The 20,577-nt window shown below is 43.5% G+C and overlaps 2 protein-coding genes across 2 annotated transcripts; one reads left to right on the top strand and one right to left on the bottom strand.

Moving 5' to 3' along the window:
- Positions 1-1,644: 1,644 nt before the first annotated feature.
- On the bottom strand, positions 1,645-11,384 carry LOC119442605 (tRNA (adenine(37)-N6)-methyltransferase). The gene is made up of 5 exons (XM_037707547.2): positions 11,156-11,384; positions 10,938-11,053; positions 10,217-10,406; positions 5,970-6,145; positions 1,645-2,191 (listed from the first exon to the last, which is right to left on the bottom strand). The coding sequence occupies exons 1-5, from the start codon at positions 11,233-11,235 to the stop codon at positions 1,698-1,700; spliced, it is 1,056 nt and encodes a 351-aa protein (XP_037563475.1). The 5' UTR covers positions 11,236-11,384; the 3' UTR covers positions 1,645-1,697.
- A 285-nt stretch (positions 11,385-11,669) lies between these two features.
- Positions 11,670-20,435, top strand: LOC119442603 (Golgi phosphoprotein 3 homolog sauron). Its single transcript, XM_037707545.2, has 3 exons — positions 11,670-12,016; positions 17,607-17,853; positions 19,150-20,435. Exons 1-3 carry the CDS (start codon positions 11,840-11,842, stop codon positions 19,572-19,574), a joined length of 849 nt encoding a protein of 282 aa, XP_037563473.1. The 5' UTR covers positions 11,670-11,839; the 3' UTR covers positions 19,575-20,435.
- Positions 20,436-20,577: the final 142 nt, after the last annotated feature.

Below are 20,577 nucleotides of genomic sequence, written 5' to 3'. Positions count from 1 at the left end.
GCAAAGTGTTGGAATATCCTGAATATACGAAATATATGATGCAGTGGTAGGAAAAAAAAGGAACGCTTAACCTTGCACATCATTAAGGCTCTACATCTCAAATGTTACGGGGACTCCCGCATTTTATACGCTAAATTTGCCTTTAGGTGTGCCTTCACGGCAGTGCGAATTTGCCCTTATTGTATGGCTTTACAGCAGTACGCGCCGCGCCGCCACACCGAAAGGCAAAATTCGCATGCAACCCGCACTCCGCCAATTCAATCCCCCTTCACCGCTTTTTGTGGTCGTGATTTTGCGTATTGGCATTGTTAGTAATACAGTTTTTCGGGCAAACTCCGCCTAGGCACAATAATACGTCGGCTACTCTATATCCTTATATTAGCGTGCATACTTTCGTTTTCCTGACCCCCCTTGCTGCACCCTCGCGCTACAATTGAATGAGTACGGTATTTCAGTGGCTTTTGGTTACAATGGTCATTATTTTTAATATTCTTACATAAAACAAAATGGGGAAAGCAATATTAAGGGTCAGAACTGGAGGCTACTTAGTTGAGCAAAAATTGTGAATTGCCACGAGTGGATAAATCGTGCGATATGTGCAGGGTCAAAAATTCCGTCACACTCACCTCTTCCTGCTGCTCTTGCCACTGCATTTGGCACGATTTTAACTACCATAAAAGTTGTCGGCACAAATAGCGTGGCAGTCGAGGTGGCTCTTAAGAATTCAGCTTCTTTCATGAATCAACTGCAACCTACCAATATTTCTGTAGCATTTGCTTGCGGTATTGAGGTAACGTGGCCAATTGTATTTACTAAATCCTGAATTTCGCACATTTGGTAGGAGGGAAGGCCACAAACATGGGTGTCACGGTTAACTTGATCCGTCAATGTTCATGAAGATGTCAAGCTGTGTGGGCAACTTCAAGGAAATTGGAATAGGTAGTCTGAATTCAGAGACTTCTAAAATATTTTGCATTCAATGGAGGCTTCACTGTAGTTTCCGGAGCAGCACTCCAAATATATAGCCCGCCTAAAATCTAGATCAAATCGGGTAAAAAGAGGGATTGGGCTAACTTTCGGTGTAAAATCGAGGAAAGTTGAGGAAAAAAAAAGTTGTGAAGGTTTACATAGCCCTGGTTCAGTCTTCCTCAAAACATTCAAAAGAACAGTCACTATCACATTCGAACTGAATATTGATGATCTCGCCATGCAAAGCTCTCTCGCATCCTGACATCCCTGCTGCTCAGTGACAAAATAAGTGACCAAGTTTGGGGATCATTCAGTACTGTTCGCACATCTCCCGTGGTACCTAGCTTCTTTCTGCCAAGGTCACCATTGCAGCCAAAGCGGATGAACCAAAGACTGTCGTTCCCTGTCAGCATTGTTCCTTATGACCCCGTTATTGCTGTGGTCGCCATTGATGGCACCCCCTCGGGACAGTGGGATTACGAGAAGTGAGCTATATTTTGGTGTTCTGGGGAAAAAATTGCAAATTAAGCCATTAACAGGGGTGGGGCATATCTTGGGATATTAGTTGTGCCGCCCTGATTAATATTCTGCTTGCAACACACCTGTATTTGGCTTAACATGGTGAGGTGCATATTTTCTTTAATTGGTCCTTTGTGTTTCAAGGTAACCCACTCCTTGCAACTTATAACTGCTACCCTTGAAGATTAAGGCGTAGCAGCCTTCTTTTATTAACATCTCTTTGGTAGCCGGCTTGTACCAGCAGGCTCGTCTCCTTCGCCTTCCACACGAGGCTGCAGTTTGAGCACCTCGGCTCGACCTTCATCAAACCATGCCGTGACGTGGATGCTATCAAGGACACAGTAGTACAGCCTATCTGAACAGTTGTCCTTGCGATGAATAGAACGTGGGTCGGCCTTCAAAAGGCATTCCAATGCTCTGGCTGCGGCATGCGAGTCCTCGAAGTGCTGCAAGCACCAAGAGCAGGGTGTTTCAAAAGCCGGGTGGCTGCTGCGTCCGTGGAAACGAGAGAGCTGCTCTCGCGCCCTCGGGGTAAAGTCAACTGCCAGTGTGGTGGCCTCCTCAATCCAGCTTGCCCATCGAACGTCTGGTATCTCATCCAAAGTCCCCTGCTGGGGGCTGTCGTACTGAGGCAAGTAGGGCTTAATGTCGAGGATTGGCGTCCCGTCCACAAGGTCCACTCCAGACAGGTGCAGCACAGAACCTGCATAGTTGAGAAACGGATACCTGGTACATGCATTGAAGACAAGCAGCACTGCTGTCGCTAGCCACAGCTGACATTCATCTAAATCCTTGGTAAACAAACGCTTCACATATTGTGGAGGCTACTAGCAGCATTGAAACAGCAGACTCCCGGTAATTCTGGCCATCTGTTGGGCACTGAAGGGGTTCAACTACCAATTTGAGCAAGGTTTCGGTGCTGCAGGATTTCAGCTACCAAGTCTTGCAGCAAGCTACAAGCCGAGGCCAACTTCAGTGCTTGCTGGGCATTATCTTTTGTTTGAGTAATCTTTAAAATGACTTTTTGAGGAGTTGCAGATGGCTCTCTGTGTAGGTAAACTTGTTGAATGGTTCCTGCAATAAATGCTTATGCTAGTAGCAGCGGCTGCTCGATGTAAACAAGTCTCATTAATTTTAGTTTACAGCCACAAGGTTGTTCACGCGACACCAGCATAACAGTATGATGGCAAGTTCAAGAAGCATTATTAGCACATAACGGTGCAGTTTCAGTACAAATGTTGCGAAAACTTCTAGAATATTAGTAGCCTCCAGTTTTGACCCTTAATATGTCAAGCAAAATAATACAATGAACAGCAACACCTCGCCTGCATATTAGTCCTTTTGCTGTAATGGCCTTAAACTCGCTCGTATAACTGCAGTAATGGCTAGTTCTAGATGCCCATTGATTGGCCTGTAAGGCATCTTGAATAAATGAAATGCCCGATGCAACATCCAGAAAACTTGTTCGAAACCCATGCATTGCTATTAGAACCTGTGTCCCATGTTCACTGGCCCAAGGAAGGTTGGTCACACTATGCTTGTTAAACGGCAAAGTACTTTCCCCCATTTTTCTAAAGCTTGCAATCTCTTAAAAAATATAATTTTCTATGCTCCTGTGGTATAAAGTGTTTACTAATGTTACTTAAATAGACTTATAACATCTTGAGAGAAATTATTTAATTTGGTGGTTATGTAATTCATTCTCACGTCCGGGGGCTACATTATTGGGACAGCATTTCCTGGCGATCACTTTCGGAGGTGGTTTCACTTTTGCGAGACTGTGCTTTGGATGTGTCAAAGTACACAGCTGATAGCACTCTTGGCACTGCGGAAAGATGGTGAGCTTGGCAGAGCACCAGAAATGCTGCCAGCCATATATACACGGATATGTCCATTGCTAAGTGGCACTATATCTCTCGTAGTAAAACTATCTCTGAATGTGATCGCCAGAGTATACTGCCCTTGGACGGTCACTTCCAGGGATACTTTTAAGAGATTTTGCGTGACTAGCGCGGGATGCATCAGCGTCTACGATGGACTTGGCATTGTGCCAGGAAGGCTGTTGCCCATGGACGTCAATGCATCTGGTGCTAGTCTCGCAAAAGTGAGTGTTCGAAAATAACGCCACAGCTTGTGGACATACCTTCACAAGTGCTAATGGTGATACATAACAAAGAAAGACATAGCGGTAAAAAATATATTTTTGTGACAAGTTTACATACATAATTTTGCAATTGCCAAAAATAAAAAAGGTTGGTTCTAATAATTTAGTACATCTGAAATAAAGGTAACATGCCAAGTCAACTACAGGTTGATTATGCAAGAATATCATCCAGTGGCAAGTCTGTGCCACCCTGGACTTCCTACGTTTGATTCATAATAATCGTTGAAATACCCAATCAAGGTCCTTAACCAGCAAAGGGTGATTGGAGAATTATATATTATGGCCAATCTGGCTGGTTGCCACTACCTCCCGAGATGCATCCACACCAGCTTTCTTTTTTTTAGCACTGAGGCAAGTCCTTGATAATACATTTTTGTACAAGCCCAAGTGAAGTATGAATGACAAGCTTTGCCTAATTTGAAAGCAAAGTGCTACAATTAACAGAAAAAAAAAATGTGTTTGTGCTGCCTACTGTTCCATGAGCATATGGCCACTGTCTGGAACATGCTTCCTGGCAGCAATTTGTGATTTACATAAGTTGTCTCTGTGTATGCTGGCAGCTGATGTATTCTCAGGTTTGCAAATTGTGCGTCCATGCTATCTTTTCTTTGATGTACAGGTTGAATGATGCAAGACAAAGCGTGCAGTGGCTTTTTGCTTAAAAACAGATATGTTTACACAAGAGAACACATGCCAACAAATGCCTCAGAACACTTGCAATCACCTGGCATCAAAAGTACACTGACAAATATGCTGCATAAATAAAATGTGCAGGTAAAGCACAATTATACACTCGTTTCACTTGGGGCTTAAAGGTTCCGTCTCCTCTCGCGGGCTTGCACACGCTGATGCTTACGTTTTTTTGTCAAGACTGTCATCCGTATGCTGTTATGCATATCCGTATGCTTTTATGCTTTTATTAGCGGTCAGCCATTCAGCACAATGGAAAAATATGAGAAACATACTAAAATATTGCCCCAGGCCGACCTAACGGTGGTGGTAATCATCATTAGGATGTTCATGAAGCCAAGGAGCTCTGGAACAACTGAATAAAAGACGCGTCAACCCAATTTTTCTGAAAAGTGGTGATTCTCACAAACACTGCGCTTTACTTTGACATGCTCCACAATTTTTTTTAATTTTTTTTTTTTTGCACAATTCCTCTGGCCAGAAGTGGCATGTGGGATTAGTACAAAGATATCTGAAGACAATTGAAAGTGTGTGACAATCCCTAGTTGATTTTTGCTACGGTACAATATGCACTTGCTACGCTGCAGTACTCGTTCGCCAAACCTGATGGTGGCAGTGTTCTACTGCTATGTGCAAGGTCACAGGCTTTTAATGGCTTTTTCCTTGCTTTCATGATGTATTTACAACTCTGCTATGGTCTGGCCACTAAGACTGCAGTATCTTTGAATAAATTAATAAATCTTGCAGCCATGGCTGCATTTCAATAAGGATGGAATACAAAAGTACTCGTATATTTAGATATAGGTGCATGTTAAAAAGTCCGGTGGTCAAGAGACAGGTACACCCGTGAGCAAAAGTATACAGACCACAGGGTTGCCGAAAAAACTGAATTTCTTCGTAATTAACAAGCATAAACTGGAATTGACGAGTACACTGAAAAGTTCCCAATGCCAAGTTTGGATTGCATTCCTCAATTTCATGTTGCGTTCACAGGCACAGGAAAAAATGGGCTTTATCGCGCAACCCCTGGTCCGTATACTTTTGCTCACGGGTGTACATAAAGGCAGGGAGGTTAAGCCGAACAGAATATGCAGTTTGCTACCTTACACTGGCAGAAGGAGGAGGTAGAAAGGTAAATGAGATGCAGAGAAAACAGATGCGATTACTGCACACTTCACAGCACAATGGACACATGACCCAGTTGGTCAAAACCGCTCTGGAGCTCTCTGCTATGCCATCCATCATAACCGAGGTGTTGCTTTCGTTTTCTCGCTGCAGCTTATTGTGATGGTAATTTCTTTTTATGCCACGCTAAGTGTCTCTGAACATTATGTAACTTTTCTGTCCAACATGTTCAAGTAAACCTCAATGCACGTAATCCACTTTGGATGTGCCCTGGGACAAAGATAATATGCGAAAGTTTACCTAAAAAGGTGTGAAATTGAACAGTGATCAAGCTGAAGACGGAAAAGTGGATTATGGACAACACATTTTGTCACTGTTGCAGTATCTCAATGAAATGGGCCTGCATGCCTATATTGAGCTCCATTATTATTTTATGCCGCGTGGCAACCTAAGGGAGAATAAAAGAAAAATGCTAATGCATTTGAAAGGTCTTGGGCTGCACCTTGGACAGAGTGTAACCGGGCTAAGGTAAGCCCTACAGGGCAAGGTCGATGTGGGGAGCGGCTGGCCAGGACACCCCAGGTCTGGCCACCTAGGCGGGGTGGTTGAACTTTGCTTCGGTATGCAAACTCCCCTGAGTCTTCCTTCCTGGTATTGCGGTTGAACACTGACAGCAGCCTGCGCAAGGAACACGGTAAGAGAGTGAAACAACGAAGGAGCTATTGTGCAGCCAAAGGAGAAGCTTCACAGCACAATTATGACTGCAGGAAGCAACCAATCATAATCAGTCTCAAGTGCACTCTAGATGTAGGCCTTTATATTAGAAATTGTGCTTTCACAGATTTGGCCTAGATTTACTCGCAACTGTTGCGCAATACTTTGGAACTTTCATTCCTGGCTTCATCCACCGAAATGTTTGCTCTGCTGTCTATTAACATTAAATATGCTACTTTTTTGGGCAAACCTTGACTAGGGTTTTCTAAATAGTTTATTCTGTCTATCTGGATACAGGCTACTGACACATGCATACTTCTCTTGTACTAACGCCAACCAGCGCTGTGAGATGATAGGTACATGTGTCATGTCACACAGCAACAATGTGCTTTAAAAAACATGTTGCAGAAGTACTCTGTTGCTGACTAGTTGGTTCACACTGAACAATATTTGTAATGGACCAGCGCTCTGTCCTATTTTCTTTCATCTCTTCTTAATGTGTATTGCATAGTGCATTACAAATATTGCTTAAAAGGTAATATAGCAGGTGGATGCATGCAGTTTCCATTAGGGAATAGACACATAAATAGAAAGCACAAATAATTGCCTGCATATGCGAGTCTGCATCACATCACATAGCAACAAGCTGCGCATAAAAGCAACAGCATACCCGTTGCATCGACCCTTTCATTGTGGCAGCCAGCGCTTTGAAATGGTATTTGACATTTTACTGCCTTCGGGATAGGTCCAGGGTGTCATGGAACAGAATGTAATATTTAAAAATCGGTAATGCAATTGTCGTCACCCTGATGTTGTCTTCACACAAACATGCTGGTCCATCTAATAAAGTATTGCAGAACCCGAAACAATGCTGGATAGCAAGCCACCCACAAAATGCTTCGCGTAACATTTATGCCTCATAGCATGGGATCTGCAGGAGTTTTTTTTATCATGCTCCATCAATACCCTTATTTTTGATATTTTGCAAATTCATACATAAGTTAACTGATAATAGCGCTGCCAGTAGTGGGGAGGAACAGTAGTACAAGAGCTTAAAGGCCCACTTTAATGAAATCTTTAACGACGCAAAAGCCCAGTTTAAGATAATGAAGATATACCTTCGTGCAAAATTTTATGACTGAAACACGAATGAAAGTGTAGCGAAAAGCTAGCAACAATAGCCGTTTTTGATAACCGAAACGCCGCCATGAGCGCTCACCGGAAGTGATGCATGATCTAGAACGAGCGGCTCCTCGAAATGACCTCCAAGCTAAGGTTGCGCCTGTGGCTGCCTGAGATGCGCTGAAAAATTGGAGGTGGGTCTTTCATCATAGCAACAACCACCAGGTGCATGCACTGCCTGCTTAGCTGCTGTTTAAAGGCTACTGACAAGAAAACCCAGTGTATGAGTGTAGTATACTACTCATTCATAATAAATTTAGCAGAAGTGAAATTTCGTTGCAGATCACTTTTAATTTGAAATTTTGTAGGCATAGGTGGCCACCGGTAGTCCAGAGCACTAATAATTGCAATGCAGACAATGCATTTCATATGAGCCGCATATCACTGGAACATGGTAATGTAGTGCTGCCATCACACGAGCTTAAGTGGCAACACAGAGTCATCATTGGCAGTGAAGAATGGTGTAAAAGCATAATTGGTGTGCCAATTAGCTAAGTGGCAAAAAGCCTGACAAACCTCCTGCAGTGTTTTCTTTTTTTCTGCACTGCAGTGTTTTCTTTTTTCTCTGCACTGCCTAGCCATCTCATGGAACAGGGCAAGTCGGCTGTGGAGTGCTCCATGGAGCCTAGCCACTTTCTACAATGCGTCATTCACTTTGCCTTTAAATGTGCACATATACTGTCTAATTGCAACTGTGTGCTTGCTGAACATTTTGAGCTTGGAATTAAGCAATGCTTTTGCAAATCTCAAAAGCAGATATGCATACATGGCTGCTTCCATTTAAAAATATACGCATTAAAAAAAAAGAGACGACAAGAAATGATTTTCAAGGGCCCCTCACAAAGTCAGAGTCCCGTTTCCAGCCAAAGTGTATTGTTTTGCAGTGCAGCGTTTGCAAACAGACATGCAGTGTTTTTTGCACTACATGCAATGTCTTCTTTCTGGGGCTTTACGTGCCAAAACCAGTTCTGATTATGACGTGCCAAAACCAGTTCCGATTATGAGGCACGCCGTAGTGGGGGGCTGCGGATGAATTTCGACCCCTTAGGGTTCTTTAACGTGCACTACAACGCAAGCACACGGGCGTTTTTGCATTTCGCCTCCATCGAAATGCGGCCGCCGCGGCCGGGATTCGATGCCGCGATCTCGTGCTCAGTGCTTTAGCTGACTGAGCCGCCGCGGCGGTTCTACATGCAATGTCATTACAGAGGCTGCTTGTTATCTGAAACTGGAAAAAGTGTTAGGCAGACTATCTCTACACTTGAACGTGCATGGCATTGTTGTCCAGCACAAGCTGCACAGCCGCTTCTGGTTGCTAAATACATGTCTGCACCATGTCCGCTCAAAATGAACTTGCGAGTAATTACGTAAAATGTTCATCTTGGATACAAAGTGAGATGCACACAGAACTGCATGGAAGCGGTTTAATCATATTCTTAGCATTGGTTTTGGAGAAAATTGGCACCAATTCGATCTGAACCGTTATTTACAGACTACGAAGTGCAACTGCAAGGTGTATTCCGAATACCACGAATTGACATGAAAGTCCAGGATGCATTATCAAAATGCCAACATACCATGTGATGTTACACCTTCATCTCTGTGTAGAGGACAAGAAAGGTGGGTTTTATGTTAACAACATGAGGAGGTGGTCACTTTGTTTACATACATAGAAATGCTGCCTTCAGACATATAAAGGGTTTCAAATTAAAATTAAATTCTGTGGTTTTACGTGCGAAAACCACAATATGATTATGAGACACGCCGTAGTGGGAGACTCCAGATTAACACGGTACGCAGGCATCTTTGCATTTCGCCTCCACTAAAATGCAGCCGCCGCAGTCTGGATTCCATCCCATGCCTTCGGGCTAAGCAGCGCAACGCCAAAGCCACTACGCCACCATGGCGGGTTGGCATGTAAACGGTGTAATTAAACAAAATAAGTTTTTTTCGTGTTCATAATACAGCAGTCGGTAATCAGAGTGGTCATGTGCCTAAGCAGACTTCAGGTCCCAGGAAGAGATCATGCCACACAGCTGTGAATTCACTGGAACACTAGTGTGAATGCCTTATCAGGCAAGCTAGTACTCCTGGCTACCCTACCCCAGTGTCTCTACTAAAACTTGTTACAAGTGTTTGGGTTAAAAATTATATTAAAAATGTGACTGCGCTAACCAAGTTCACCATGAGAAAAGAACAGGATGTGCATTTCTAACAAAACAAAAGTTAGCTTCCGAGTGCACATACATACATGCAACGTACAAGCTGTAATTTCCTGTCAAACAACCTTAAGAGGAAATAAACTTTCTTCCACTCAAACTTCCATACACACGATCTGCAAAGACAGGTGAATAAGTTTCGTATGTAATATGCTAGCAAGAAAGCAGTTTGTAGCAATGAGCATAGCATCTTTCTATTATAGGAACATGATGTGCGTGCTGAACTAACAGACACAACATAACGTGACAGATGGATTTCCATTCTTGAAAAGAGGGGGGTTTCCTCACCAGAAAAGTTGCACTGCGTGAATACTTGAACCAGACAAAGAAGCACCATCAATGTGTTCATCCAATACATTTCGTAGCTGCTGGATGTGAGAATTTTACATTTTGTCGCAGCTGTCCTGTTTGTACTCTCCTCTTTGTGCTAGCTTTCATGTTTGCATACAATATTTTTTTGTTCAAGGACCTTTATAGATTAAAGGACCTTATAGATTAAAGGCAAACACTGACAGAGGAATGTGTTGTCAATACCGCAAGAAGTCTGAACCATGCTTCTCAGAATTTCAGAAGACTGAGTTCTGCCACACAGAGCCAGCCTAGTACATGATGCGCACCACGCCTGACTACTTACCAGACATGAGAAAACTTGTCAAGGCCTTCCAGGCTATGCTCGGGGCATGTGAAAACTTGCTTGTCCAATATCAGAACTGCCTGGCTGTCAGGACAAATGCAGCCTTGACGAGGTGTTCCATTCTTGAAGGGAAATGCTGTCTGAACGTATCCTATTGGCTGGAATGTAAAACTGCTGCTGTCGGCCGATTCTGAAAAGTATTTGCCAGTTGCCATGTCATTACCAGAGTCCTTTGATACTGAAAGGACTCGGACACTATTAGGATAATATGGCCAGCTAAAGGTGTATGCAAAGGTTATAGCATAAAAAAGTAAGGGGACAGTCAAACATGTTTGAATCAGACGTATCTTACAACCGCGTAGCAGAAATACAGGAAAGTAGTAACCAGAGTTATTGCGTGGGTGATCACAGCCTCGATTCTCTATATTTATGGGCATAACTAATCGACATGCACATTCGATTATTCAAAACAGTTGCTTTAAGTGAAATTATTAAGCTTCCTATCTCCAGCTGCCACTATCCTCGACGTTTTAAACTTCGCAAACACGTTTTAGCAAGCTTTTGTTAAGCTGAATGCTCAACTTTGAACTTCCATCTATTCCTTCTAGGAAATAGTACCAGCCTACAAGACGCAAGTGTGCAAATGCAACTTGCAAAAATGCTAAGGCAGTTTTCATCATGTAACACAACTTCGCTGTCAAAAATCAGTGAGAAAATGTACCGCAGTCTCGTGCCTGATGATGTGTAGCCTCAGTAGTGCCATTTCGAATTTTCAGTGCCTGCAAAATTTCCTTGCACTGCCTGTTGAACTGTGCGCTCATTGCCCGCAATTTCGTCCTGTAAAAGACCAGCACAATAACTAGATTAACAAATCGTCTGCACCATCAACAGTGGCAGTCAATGATCATAATTAAGGGTAAACGAAACGTTGACACTTACCGCAAATTGGCTATTTCGCTTCTGCATATTGTTAATTGCTGTTGGAGCACTTCTACGGACGACGACGCTGTCTGCGGCATGACCACTGTTTGAGGAGCTCGCTTCGTGCGCCCGTTGTGCAATTGATACGTCCGAAATAATTATGAAGAATGGCTCATGTGCGTACAGCGCGCTTTTGGCCCATTTGGCTTGCGATACTACACATCATAGAACCATACGCATAGAGTTTCATGTTTTTTATTTAGAAACTCTATTTAGAAACTCTATGACCATACGCAACATAAATGTGGCGACAATGATTTTCTAGAGTTTCGGTTTCGGCGACGCATTCATCAGCACGCTAAATAAATTTTATATTGACTGTCTTGCAGTAATTCTCATTGTCTTTTTCAGAGATGCGCAATAGAGTTGAAAAGCGTTTAAATAATTTGCTTGTAAACGCTGGAACTTCAAATGTCTTATTTTCTTTTTCTTTGTTGATACGACACCGTTTACTAGGCGGTGTCAAGCGGTGATTCTTGACGTCATTGTCCGCCATTACTGCTGCTGCTCAGTTTTTTCTTGTATACGTGATTGGAGTGTGTGCTATGTGTTTGTGCAGAACGCGTTGGCAAGTGAAACCCTGCTTATAAGGGAAGGACTGTGTATGTCCACTTTCTGAGCGGTTCGCACCGACCAGGTACAATGCTACGCAAAGAGGGACTTGTTCAAAGAAAGAACGCTTGTTCGAACCCGGACGGTCGGGGCAAAGACGTGGACGAGCCCGTGAACCGACCAGAGAGTGAAGACGATGTCGATTCAAAGGAGACTCGCCTAACGCTGATGGAAGAAGTGCTTCTTTTGGGGCTTAAAGAAAAAGAGGCAAGTAATTCCATGCTGCGGATCCGCTTTGGCGCTGTCGTATGTAAAGATAACAGTGCTGGGGTCTCCTTCCGGTGACTCGTTTTGCCTAAAGCTTTCACAACGGAACCTCGCGCAGCGCTCTCTGCAGCCGCCCTCATGTCAGGGCCGCCGAGTAGGTTACGTAGTGATTGCGGATGCTTTGGCTCCATTTGTGCCTGAATTTTGCTGTTCCGGCGCCGCTCAAAATGTAGCTTAAGGAGTGGCATCGGCATTGTGTCGCAAATAATGTAGTTGAAACTCTCGTTCGATCCAGAAAGACTTCGTTTCCACATGCCCTGCCGGCTGTATTGCACGGCAATGAATTCATGCGATTTAACCTTTCGAACTACAGTTTCACGCTAGCGACACTGGGTAGCGAACGTGAGTGACGTCCGTCAGGCTTTCTTCTGAGCGAAAAATGGTGCTTCTGAGGGCCTGTCGTCATCCACCTGTTTTCTTCTGCCATCTGCCTGGCTGTGCGCGTGCCTCGCACCGTAGCAGCTGCGCGTTTTTGAAGTGTGTGTCGCGGGTATCACCGCCCTGTCGTTTCTTCGAGGCTGCAATTGGCAGACGTTGGTGAAGTCCGGCGGAGTTTTGAAACTCGAAAGCGCGTGCACGTTCATGACAGCCGCGAACTCGCCTGAGCGGCGTACCTGTATCGGCGTTTCTTCTTACGTGGGGAATTCCGTGTTGCCGACGTCCTTGCCTTGCGTTACTAGAACCAGCACGTGACGAGCGACTACAGTGCCTTTTCTTTTTTTTTTATTTCTGCTTTCGGCGTTGATGTTGATTAAATGAGCATAAACATAGCGATCTTGCAGCTGAACTCAGGCGAAGCGTACACTTCTGTATGAAAGCAAATAGCGTGGGGAGCCAAAAGTTAGTCTGTGGGTGGACGTTTTTCAGAAATGCTGACGTTTGTGTATGAGCAAGGCACAAACTCTGTTCCCAATACAGTCGACTCTGGTTAATTGGACTTTTCACATAATTCGAACGCACTGGAAAGTCCCGGTGAGAAAACATACATTGGGGGAGGTTACGGAATAAAAACTTTAGCTCGTACGTGAAAGAATACCTTTTCGGTTAATTCGACCCTTGCCGGTGTCCTCTCGGCGCGCAGTGGCTATGAAGGCTTGAAAAACTAAGTTCATGTGACGGCATTTTTGCATCCCTAGGCCGAAGCTGTTTTACTTTTCCTTATAGTCAACCCTGAGACAGTGTTTAAATATGTCGGTACTTGCTACCGCATGCCGATTGAGACGTACTTCCAGAGCAGAAATGCGACTGCGTCCAGTAATAAAAATTTTTTTTTGAATTTTTCATCTTACCTTGTAAATGAATTCATGGCATTTATTGAGTAGTAAAAGCCACTAGTTGTCAGCCTTGTTTTCATAAAATTGAGCAGTGTCTCTAAGGCAGCGACATCTCTTCTAACCCCAACTTTGGGAGAACGAATAGTGAAAGATTTGCAAGGTTTATAGCACATTTGTAACCTCTAAGGAAGGCAACAAGTGTTGGAAAAATGAATTTTGATGCCCCATCTAACCATTGCTTGCATCGAAGTTCTTTCGATTAGATAGGTATGCTAAATGATGTTATCATTAGATAATATGCATAGTTAAAATGTAAATGTAATGATTCGATGTGAAAAACCAAATAGGCTAACTCTGCACAAGGGAGACACGTAGAATCATTGTGAAAGTAGCACGAGGGGCTCTCAGCCTACATTATCAACAGGATTGTCAGGTAATGAGGGCTGGCTGATAAGAGCAGAATAGACATACATGTTTTTCTGTTATACTGTTCCTCAAATGTTGGCCAAAAGATAGAGAACTTTGTGTAACCCTGTGCCACAACTGGTGTAGGCATATTGTGTTTTTGGCGAGACTTGTGTTGTCTCTAACATTATTTGCACAGTATTTTTTACTATAATTGTTTCATTGCAATGTTGTAGTGCAAGAGCTGCTACATCGCTTACAAAGAGAGCTGTTTGTATTGTGTTTTTGGAAATGCCATCTACAGTGCGAATGATTTTAAAGCAGCTGTAGCTTACATTTAGCCTCCAGTTTAAATATGCATTAGTAATGACCCTTCACTTTCTTATATCCTTTTTCAGCTGAGAGTGCCTTAAGTGACACACATTGCTACAGGGCCTTCTAACACAAAAGGCCCTGTAGCTAAACCAAGGTATGAAAATAAGAAGACTTTTAGCACAGAAAATGTCATCGCAGTAATGGGCATCTGGCTAATCACTGTGAAGCGTGCGGTTGCAGCCCTCTGTTTGAAGAATTCATTATTCTAAAATGGTATCCCAGTCAGCTCAGTCAAGTTTCATATCTTGACTGTGCTAATGGCTAGAGGTTAGCAGATAGTGTGCGGCCTCATGGTGTTTGCTACGTGCATGCATTGTTTTTAACAATTAACATATATACGTTGAACCCCTGTAAATTAACTCAGTTGGAAGTTAGCGTCTGTGCTTGTTTCAAAGTCCACATTTTTTCCTTTCTGCACTGAAAATCTTTCATTTTTTCATGGAATACCAACTCGTCCAAAGATACACCGCAATAAAATAAATTGCAAAAATACTTTCTTAAAATTAATTGTGAGCTTTAAGTTAGAAAAGAATTCAGAAATGATAAAATGCCAAGGACTGCGCTGAGTGAGTGACGGCAGTAATGTCATTTTGCATCTAAGCTGACCCACTAATGAGTTCATTGCATTAATTTTAGTTCAGTGCTAGAGATTGTACTAAAGCGACACTCAAAAGGAATATAAGTAGAGCTGGATGCATAACTTGCATTCCTGGAGTGCCACAAAACATCATTCCTATCATGAGACGATGCTTGTAAGCCAGACAAAAATGCAAAATTGAAAGAATCACGGCTACACCAACTTGGAAGGTCCCACCAGCTTTCATGCCATCATGAACTTCAGCAGTATATGCTCAGGACTAGCCAAGTTCTTAGTGATAAACTAGCATCACATTGCATTCTAAAGGAATCAGACTTGACCCAGCAACATTTGAGTACTTCTGCCATGCAAAAGCAGCTCGAATGTGCTCAGTGTGTAGCATTACAAAATGTCACCGGTGCTATCATGGAAAATAAATAAAGGGGAAGTTTGCCTTTCATTTTCTGTGCTGATAATCAACTTTTCGTCCCAAAATAAATGGAAGTGGAGTATTTGAAAAATACTTCTGTCTAAGCTGGTCTAGTGTTGCCCTTCAAGAGAGTTTTGGCTTGTCCATTTGTTACCCTTCATGGAATACCGTGTTTCTGAAGATAGGGACAGCAGTAACAACACTGGTGGCAAGGTCCTGTAATGCGTCATCCAACCACAGTGCATAAGAAACATTTGTGACGCAGGTGTGTTCTTGTTGAAGGAAAATAATAAAAAGGAGCTGCATGTTAACAATTACTTTGCTTGGAAAGTTGTTGACATTAGATGCCGACCTTGAAAACTAAAAATAAGACATTTTGGCTACCCCACGGGAGCCGGAACATCTGATTTTTCAATTTTTGTGGTCGGCATCCAATTTCAACTAGTTACCACGTACGTATCTTCCCGACCACACAGGTTTCCCTTGACTGCAACAATTAAGTTGCTGCTGATGCATTACAGCAGCAGCTAAGTAGAATATGGTTGGTCACTGCAGTAGCAGCTGTGTCCCCTCTGGATCAAAATTTGTGCCACATTTCTAGCAATGTAGTGTTCTGGGAATAGTGACACATACCTGGACACGCTAAAACTAGAGCTCGCTAATGTCTCTCAAAACCAGAGGAGCACTTTTTCTAGTTATTGCTATATTTTTAAATGGTGATGATGGGGCTTGCCAAAACTTGCTACAACCTTCTTGCCGGGCAAATTTCTGGTCTGTTATGAAAAACTCATGAAAGGTAGGTGGTTTGAAAGTGGCAATCGTGGTCAACTGTTACTAAATTGGATTTTGTTGTGTTGTGCAGTTCATAATAACTGGCTGTTGTCGTGACAGTTCTAAAAGCTGCTGGAGACATTACGTTGAAGTAAAAAATCACTTATTGCAAGCAATTCTTCTGCATGAAAAAGAACTTGATGAATGTGAAGATGTGACAGTATAGAAAGTTAGAACAAAAATGGAGTGCAGTTTAGAAAAGCCCTCAAACTAAACAGCTGGCTCATTTATAAATTTCACATAGTTTACCAGCTATAGTGAGTCACTGGCTGTGGCTGCTGAGCTGAGGTTGCAGGTTCAATTCCTAGCAGTGGTGTCCGCATTCTAATTGTAATGAGGGCTGAATGCAGAAGCATTTGTATATTTATTTTAATTATTTAACCCTTTCAGACATGGCGTCCACATTTGTGGACGCGACCTATAGCAAGGAATAGAGCACAAACATTAAGCTTAGGGTAAATTGACCATTCCACTAGCGTATATTACTTCCATTTTACTTCTGAGTGATAAGTATTGTTGCAGAGTACAGCTTTAGTGAAGGCACTACCGTGTTTTAAGTGGTGTTTGACGTGGGGCATGTTGGTAGCAACCTGGAATTTTTTTTTTCTTGAAATGCTTGTGGCCAATAAATTACTTGTTCATGTAATTTGAGCAGGTGATTCAATCTTTTTTATGAAGAAACTTAGCATGACTGACTTTACAGTATTCAAATATTTAGTTACTCTGTAATTATGACTCATAAAATGCACAAAGGGTCGTTCTACCACCTTGATTGACTTTAATCGAGTCTCAAGCATCCTGGCATAAAATTATGTTTCACACATGTTTCGACAGTCGCTCAGAATTCGTGTCTGAAGGAGTTTTAAAGTACCTCACAGGCTCCAGTTTGTATTGCATGAGTGAGTGAGATACAAAGTGAAACGTTTGTTGTGGGTATACAGAATTGAAAATATATGAACGTTCTGCACCAACTGAAGACATGAATGGAATAAACACATCTAAGTAATGCAGTGATTATGCAAGAATGCAATTACTGAGCTGGAACTGAAGACACTGCAATGTTTCTATGCTTAGGCTTTAACTTGACCAAAGCTTTTTAATATGCACTGTAACAAAGTTCCCGTATTATGTTCATTGATCTGAATAGTGCAGCCTCTAATGTCATTATTCTTATGATGACCTACCATTCATCCAACTACTTCTAGTAGTTTGTTAAAAAATAGCCCACACTTAACCTTCCACAGGCTTTATTGCAGTAGTCATATCACGCATGTTGCTTTCCAATCAGTCAAACCTTATCAGGATGTCATTGTCTATTGTTTCATACTACTCTGTGTGCATGCTTACCTGTTTCACACAAAGCCTTAAAAAAAATGGGGTTTCTCAGTTGAAGGAACAGTGGTGTACTTAGATAGCCCCAAGAGCAAAACCATTTTGCACTTTGCATAGCACTTTGCATAGCATCATCTTTATCGAAGCTGTTTCACCCTCGTTGGGTAAAGGGCGCCACTGTTTCCGTGAAATTTTTCTTTTTTTTTGGGGGGGGGGGGGGGGGAACTGAAATAGCTGCAGACATGTAGTTTGCCTGTACTGTATGTGGTGGTGAGCTGACCTTTCCGAGGTTGCTGGAACATGCAGGGCTACACATCCTTTTGGAATGACTGCATTTCGTCGGGCCTGCGAGGGTGCATCCTGGTGGAGCTGGCATTGCGAGGCCGCATTGAGCTGGAGCGATGTGGGGTGCGGCGCCGGTCGCTGCTGCTGCGAAAGGTGCTGCTACGCTCAGACACACCTACAGGCGACGTCCTTCTGGATGAAGCATTGCGCCACCTCAAGGAGACTCGACCCCCCGAGACCTTGCAGGCCTGGATTGACTACCTCAGTGGTAGGAGAGCAGATCATGGGTTTTATGAAAGGTCTTGCATACGCATCAGAGCTCATCATGGCAGCAGGCCAAGGGTCAGGTGACCATTGTGCCGATGGCAAGTGATGTTGGCATGCACATGTGCTTTGCAGTGGCACATCAACATTATGTGAAAAAAAAAAAAAAAGATGCACCTTTCACCTGATTTTACCAGAATGCTGCAAGTGGGACTAACTAATTTTCTCAAAAAACAAACTTAGCTACATAGAAAAGTTCGACTAGTCCAGGAATTACATACAGGACCACTGCAAGTGCAGCACAGTCACTTTGCCAACTGAGGCAGCCAGGAGCTGTATTTTCTAATGATCTAGTATTTTATTTTCTCTCTTCTGTTTTCATTGGCTGTAGTGTGGGTTGGATGCCACTGTGTCACTAAGAAAAGAATTGCAAATAGGTCAGTGTTACCTTATGTGGAGGCTTTGAAAGTCAGATTGAAGAAACGAGAGGTGGCCTTCAGCAGCTCTCGTGACGCCATAGTTTTGGACAGTCTTCAGCTCCTTTAGTGGCATTTTTCTTGTTTAAAACAAATAGGAGTACCATGTAACACTGCTGAAATCAAGTCTTAAAGGAACAGCAGCATCACTATACTGTTCCCCATGTGTGTCATGAATAGTAATTTGTTTTAGTGCCCAATGGCATTTGCTGTGCACTTGGTTTGAGGGCATCACGAGGTTAAGAGGTGCAAGGTTGGATCCCATACGAGTGCCAAGTCGAGTTTATTTCTACAGCCACACCCGTGCTGGCCATAAGGACTTTGTCATGGTGTGTTTTTTGTTCTCACCTGTCCTACACCACGGCCCATAGAATTGTTGTAAGAGTTATTACGACACGTAAAATGATAGGGAAATAAGATTGTCACGTTATGCAGCCAAGCCAGAACGTTGTGCAATTTGAATCGAACTTTCTAAGTTGTTAGTGTAGCTTTTTTCTTCAGTCATTTTCTTGCGCTGTTGTGTGAAGGAGATATTTTAATAATGGAAGCATTGCTTTTGTCCAGGTAGGAATGTCGCCTTTATAAATGTAAGCTTGGATATGCCAGTAGTCTTGCCAAGATGTTTTCTTGGAAACAGCGCAGTGATGGTATGTTTATCAGCACTGCATTATTCACTGCACCGGAGGTCTGTAAATATGGGACACCTATATAATTATTGGATATTTACTTGGCAATTTTTTACTTTAGGGCGCTTGTTGTATTTGTAGAATTAAAGCCAGTCAGTGCACAAAGGCACATTCACTTTTTGGTCTGCTCGTATGCAGGTGAGACCTGGAATCCACTGAAGCTGCGCTATCAGCTGCGCAATGTCCGTGAGCGTCTGGCCAAGAACCTGGTTGAAAAGGGAGTCCTGACCACAGAGAAGCAAAACTTCCTGCTCTTCGACATGACCACACACCCGTTGGTAGACCAGACGTCCAAGGGCAAGCTGGTGCGCCGAGTGCAGGAGGCAGTGCTGAGCCGTTGGGTCAATGACCCCCAGCGCATGGACCGGCGGCTGTTGGCATTGCTGGTGCTGGCACATGCCTCTGACGTGCTGGAGAATGCCTTTGCACCGCTCTCTGACGATGACTACGAGCTGGCCATGCGCCGGGTACGCGAGCTGCTCGAGCTTGACATGGAGGCCGAGGCAGCTAAGCCCAATGCCAATGAGGTCATGTGGGGTGTCTTTGCCGCCTTTGTCAAGTGATGCAGCCACGACTCGACCACCCCCGCACCCTGAAGGAGGATAGAGGGGAAGATAACGGGCTGGTGGAGTGCCCTTCTTGGGCACACTTCCAGCCCTACCGAGTGCCTCTGGTCATAACGCCTCTCTTTGGAGCAGGCCCGGTCCTTGGGGGAGTAGTGGCAGGAGCTGCGAGCTTTCAGTTCTCATACACATTGGTGCTGCTGTCGCTGGAAATCAAGGCAATAAGAGCAAAAATCCTCCACACGTTTGTAGAGCTACAGGCAGTTAATGTGGTATCATGCCATTGTTACTATTACTGGCAATTGACGCTTCAGGTGCTGTTTCGGCACTAACATGTGATCATTGCCTCAACATTACTTCATTGAAACAAGCGAGACAAAAGCCATGTCTATTCATCATATTCCTTGCCTCTGTTCTTGTTCCTATTCCCTAGGCTAGTGCCATAGTGTATTGCATAACTGAAAGCTCGCAACAAGGTTGGGTGACCCCCAGCTGGGCAGTGCTTGCCCTTCAAAAGTTATTGGCCCCAAAGCTTTTTCCCAAGCACTGGACCAGATGTTTTCTTTTCCCCAAGGGAGCGCGGGAGGCAACCTTTGTGCTAATCCAGAGCTCCAGCTGCCTGACACTGCAAAAGACCACCAGTGTGCTTTGTGCTGCACATTACAGAAGGTCTGTCCTTGTACATAGCTGGGCCTTTTATTTTTTTCACTCCTGTGGGTGCGGCTCTTGCCGTCAGCTTGGCGGCTTCTGCAGTAGCTCAATGCCAGCTGGGAACCTCTCTCTTCTTTCGCTGTATTCTTTTGGTAAAAGGTGGCTCTCCTGTCGTTCTGATTGTAAATAAACAAACTGCTCTCAACTGAATGTCCAGTTATGAGTTTCATACAGACACGTACCGCACGAAGGCAACAACGGCATGGAAAAGATGACACAGACACAGTGATGTCAACTTAACAGTGCACTTCTACAATTTTATACAATTCACCTGCCTCGCCTTCAGAGTCTG

The sequence above is a fragment of the Dermacentor silvarum genome, chromosome 2, assembly GCF_013339745.2.
Source record: "Dermacentor silvarum isolate Dsil-2018 chromosome 2, BIME_Dsil_1.4, whole genome shotgun sequence".
Lineage (NCBI taxonomy): Eukaryota > Metazoa > Arthropoda > Arachnida > Ixodida > Ixodidae > Dermacentor > Dermacentor silvarum.
This window is presented reverse-complemented; position numbering and strand designations above follow the sequence as displayed.

Excerpts from the sequence above, each read along its gene's own strand:
- LOC119442605 (XM_037707547.2), bottom strand. The coding sequence starts at position 11,235 with ATGCCGCAGACAGCGTCGTCGTCCGTAGAAGTGCTCCAACAGCAATTA. Across the intron at positions 10,407-10,937 it reads TCATCAGGCACGAGACTGCG|AATCGGCCGACAGCAGCAGT; the intron begins GTACATTTTCTC and ends AATACTTTTCAG. Across the intron at positions 2,192-5,969 it reads CCGGTTACACTCTGTCCAAG|GTTCTGTGCTGCACCTGTCT; the intron begins GTGCAGCCCAAG and ends TCAACTATGCAG.
- LOC119442603 (XM_037707545.2), top strand. The coding sequence starts at position 11,840 with ATGCTACGCAAAGAGGGACTTGTTCAAAGAAAGAACGCTTGTTCGAAC. Across the intron at positions 12,017-17,606 it reads TGGGGCTTAAAGAAAAAGAG|GGCTACACATCCTTTTGGAA; the intron begins GCAAGTAATTCC and ends TGGAACATGCAG. Across the intron at positions 17,854-19,149 it reads CTGGATTGACTACCTCAGTG|GTGAGACCTGGAATCCACTG; the intron begins GTAGGAGAGCAG and ends GCTCGTATGCAG.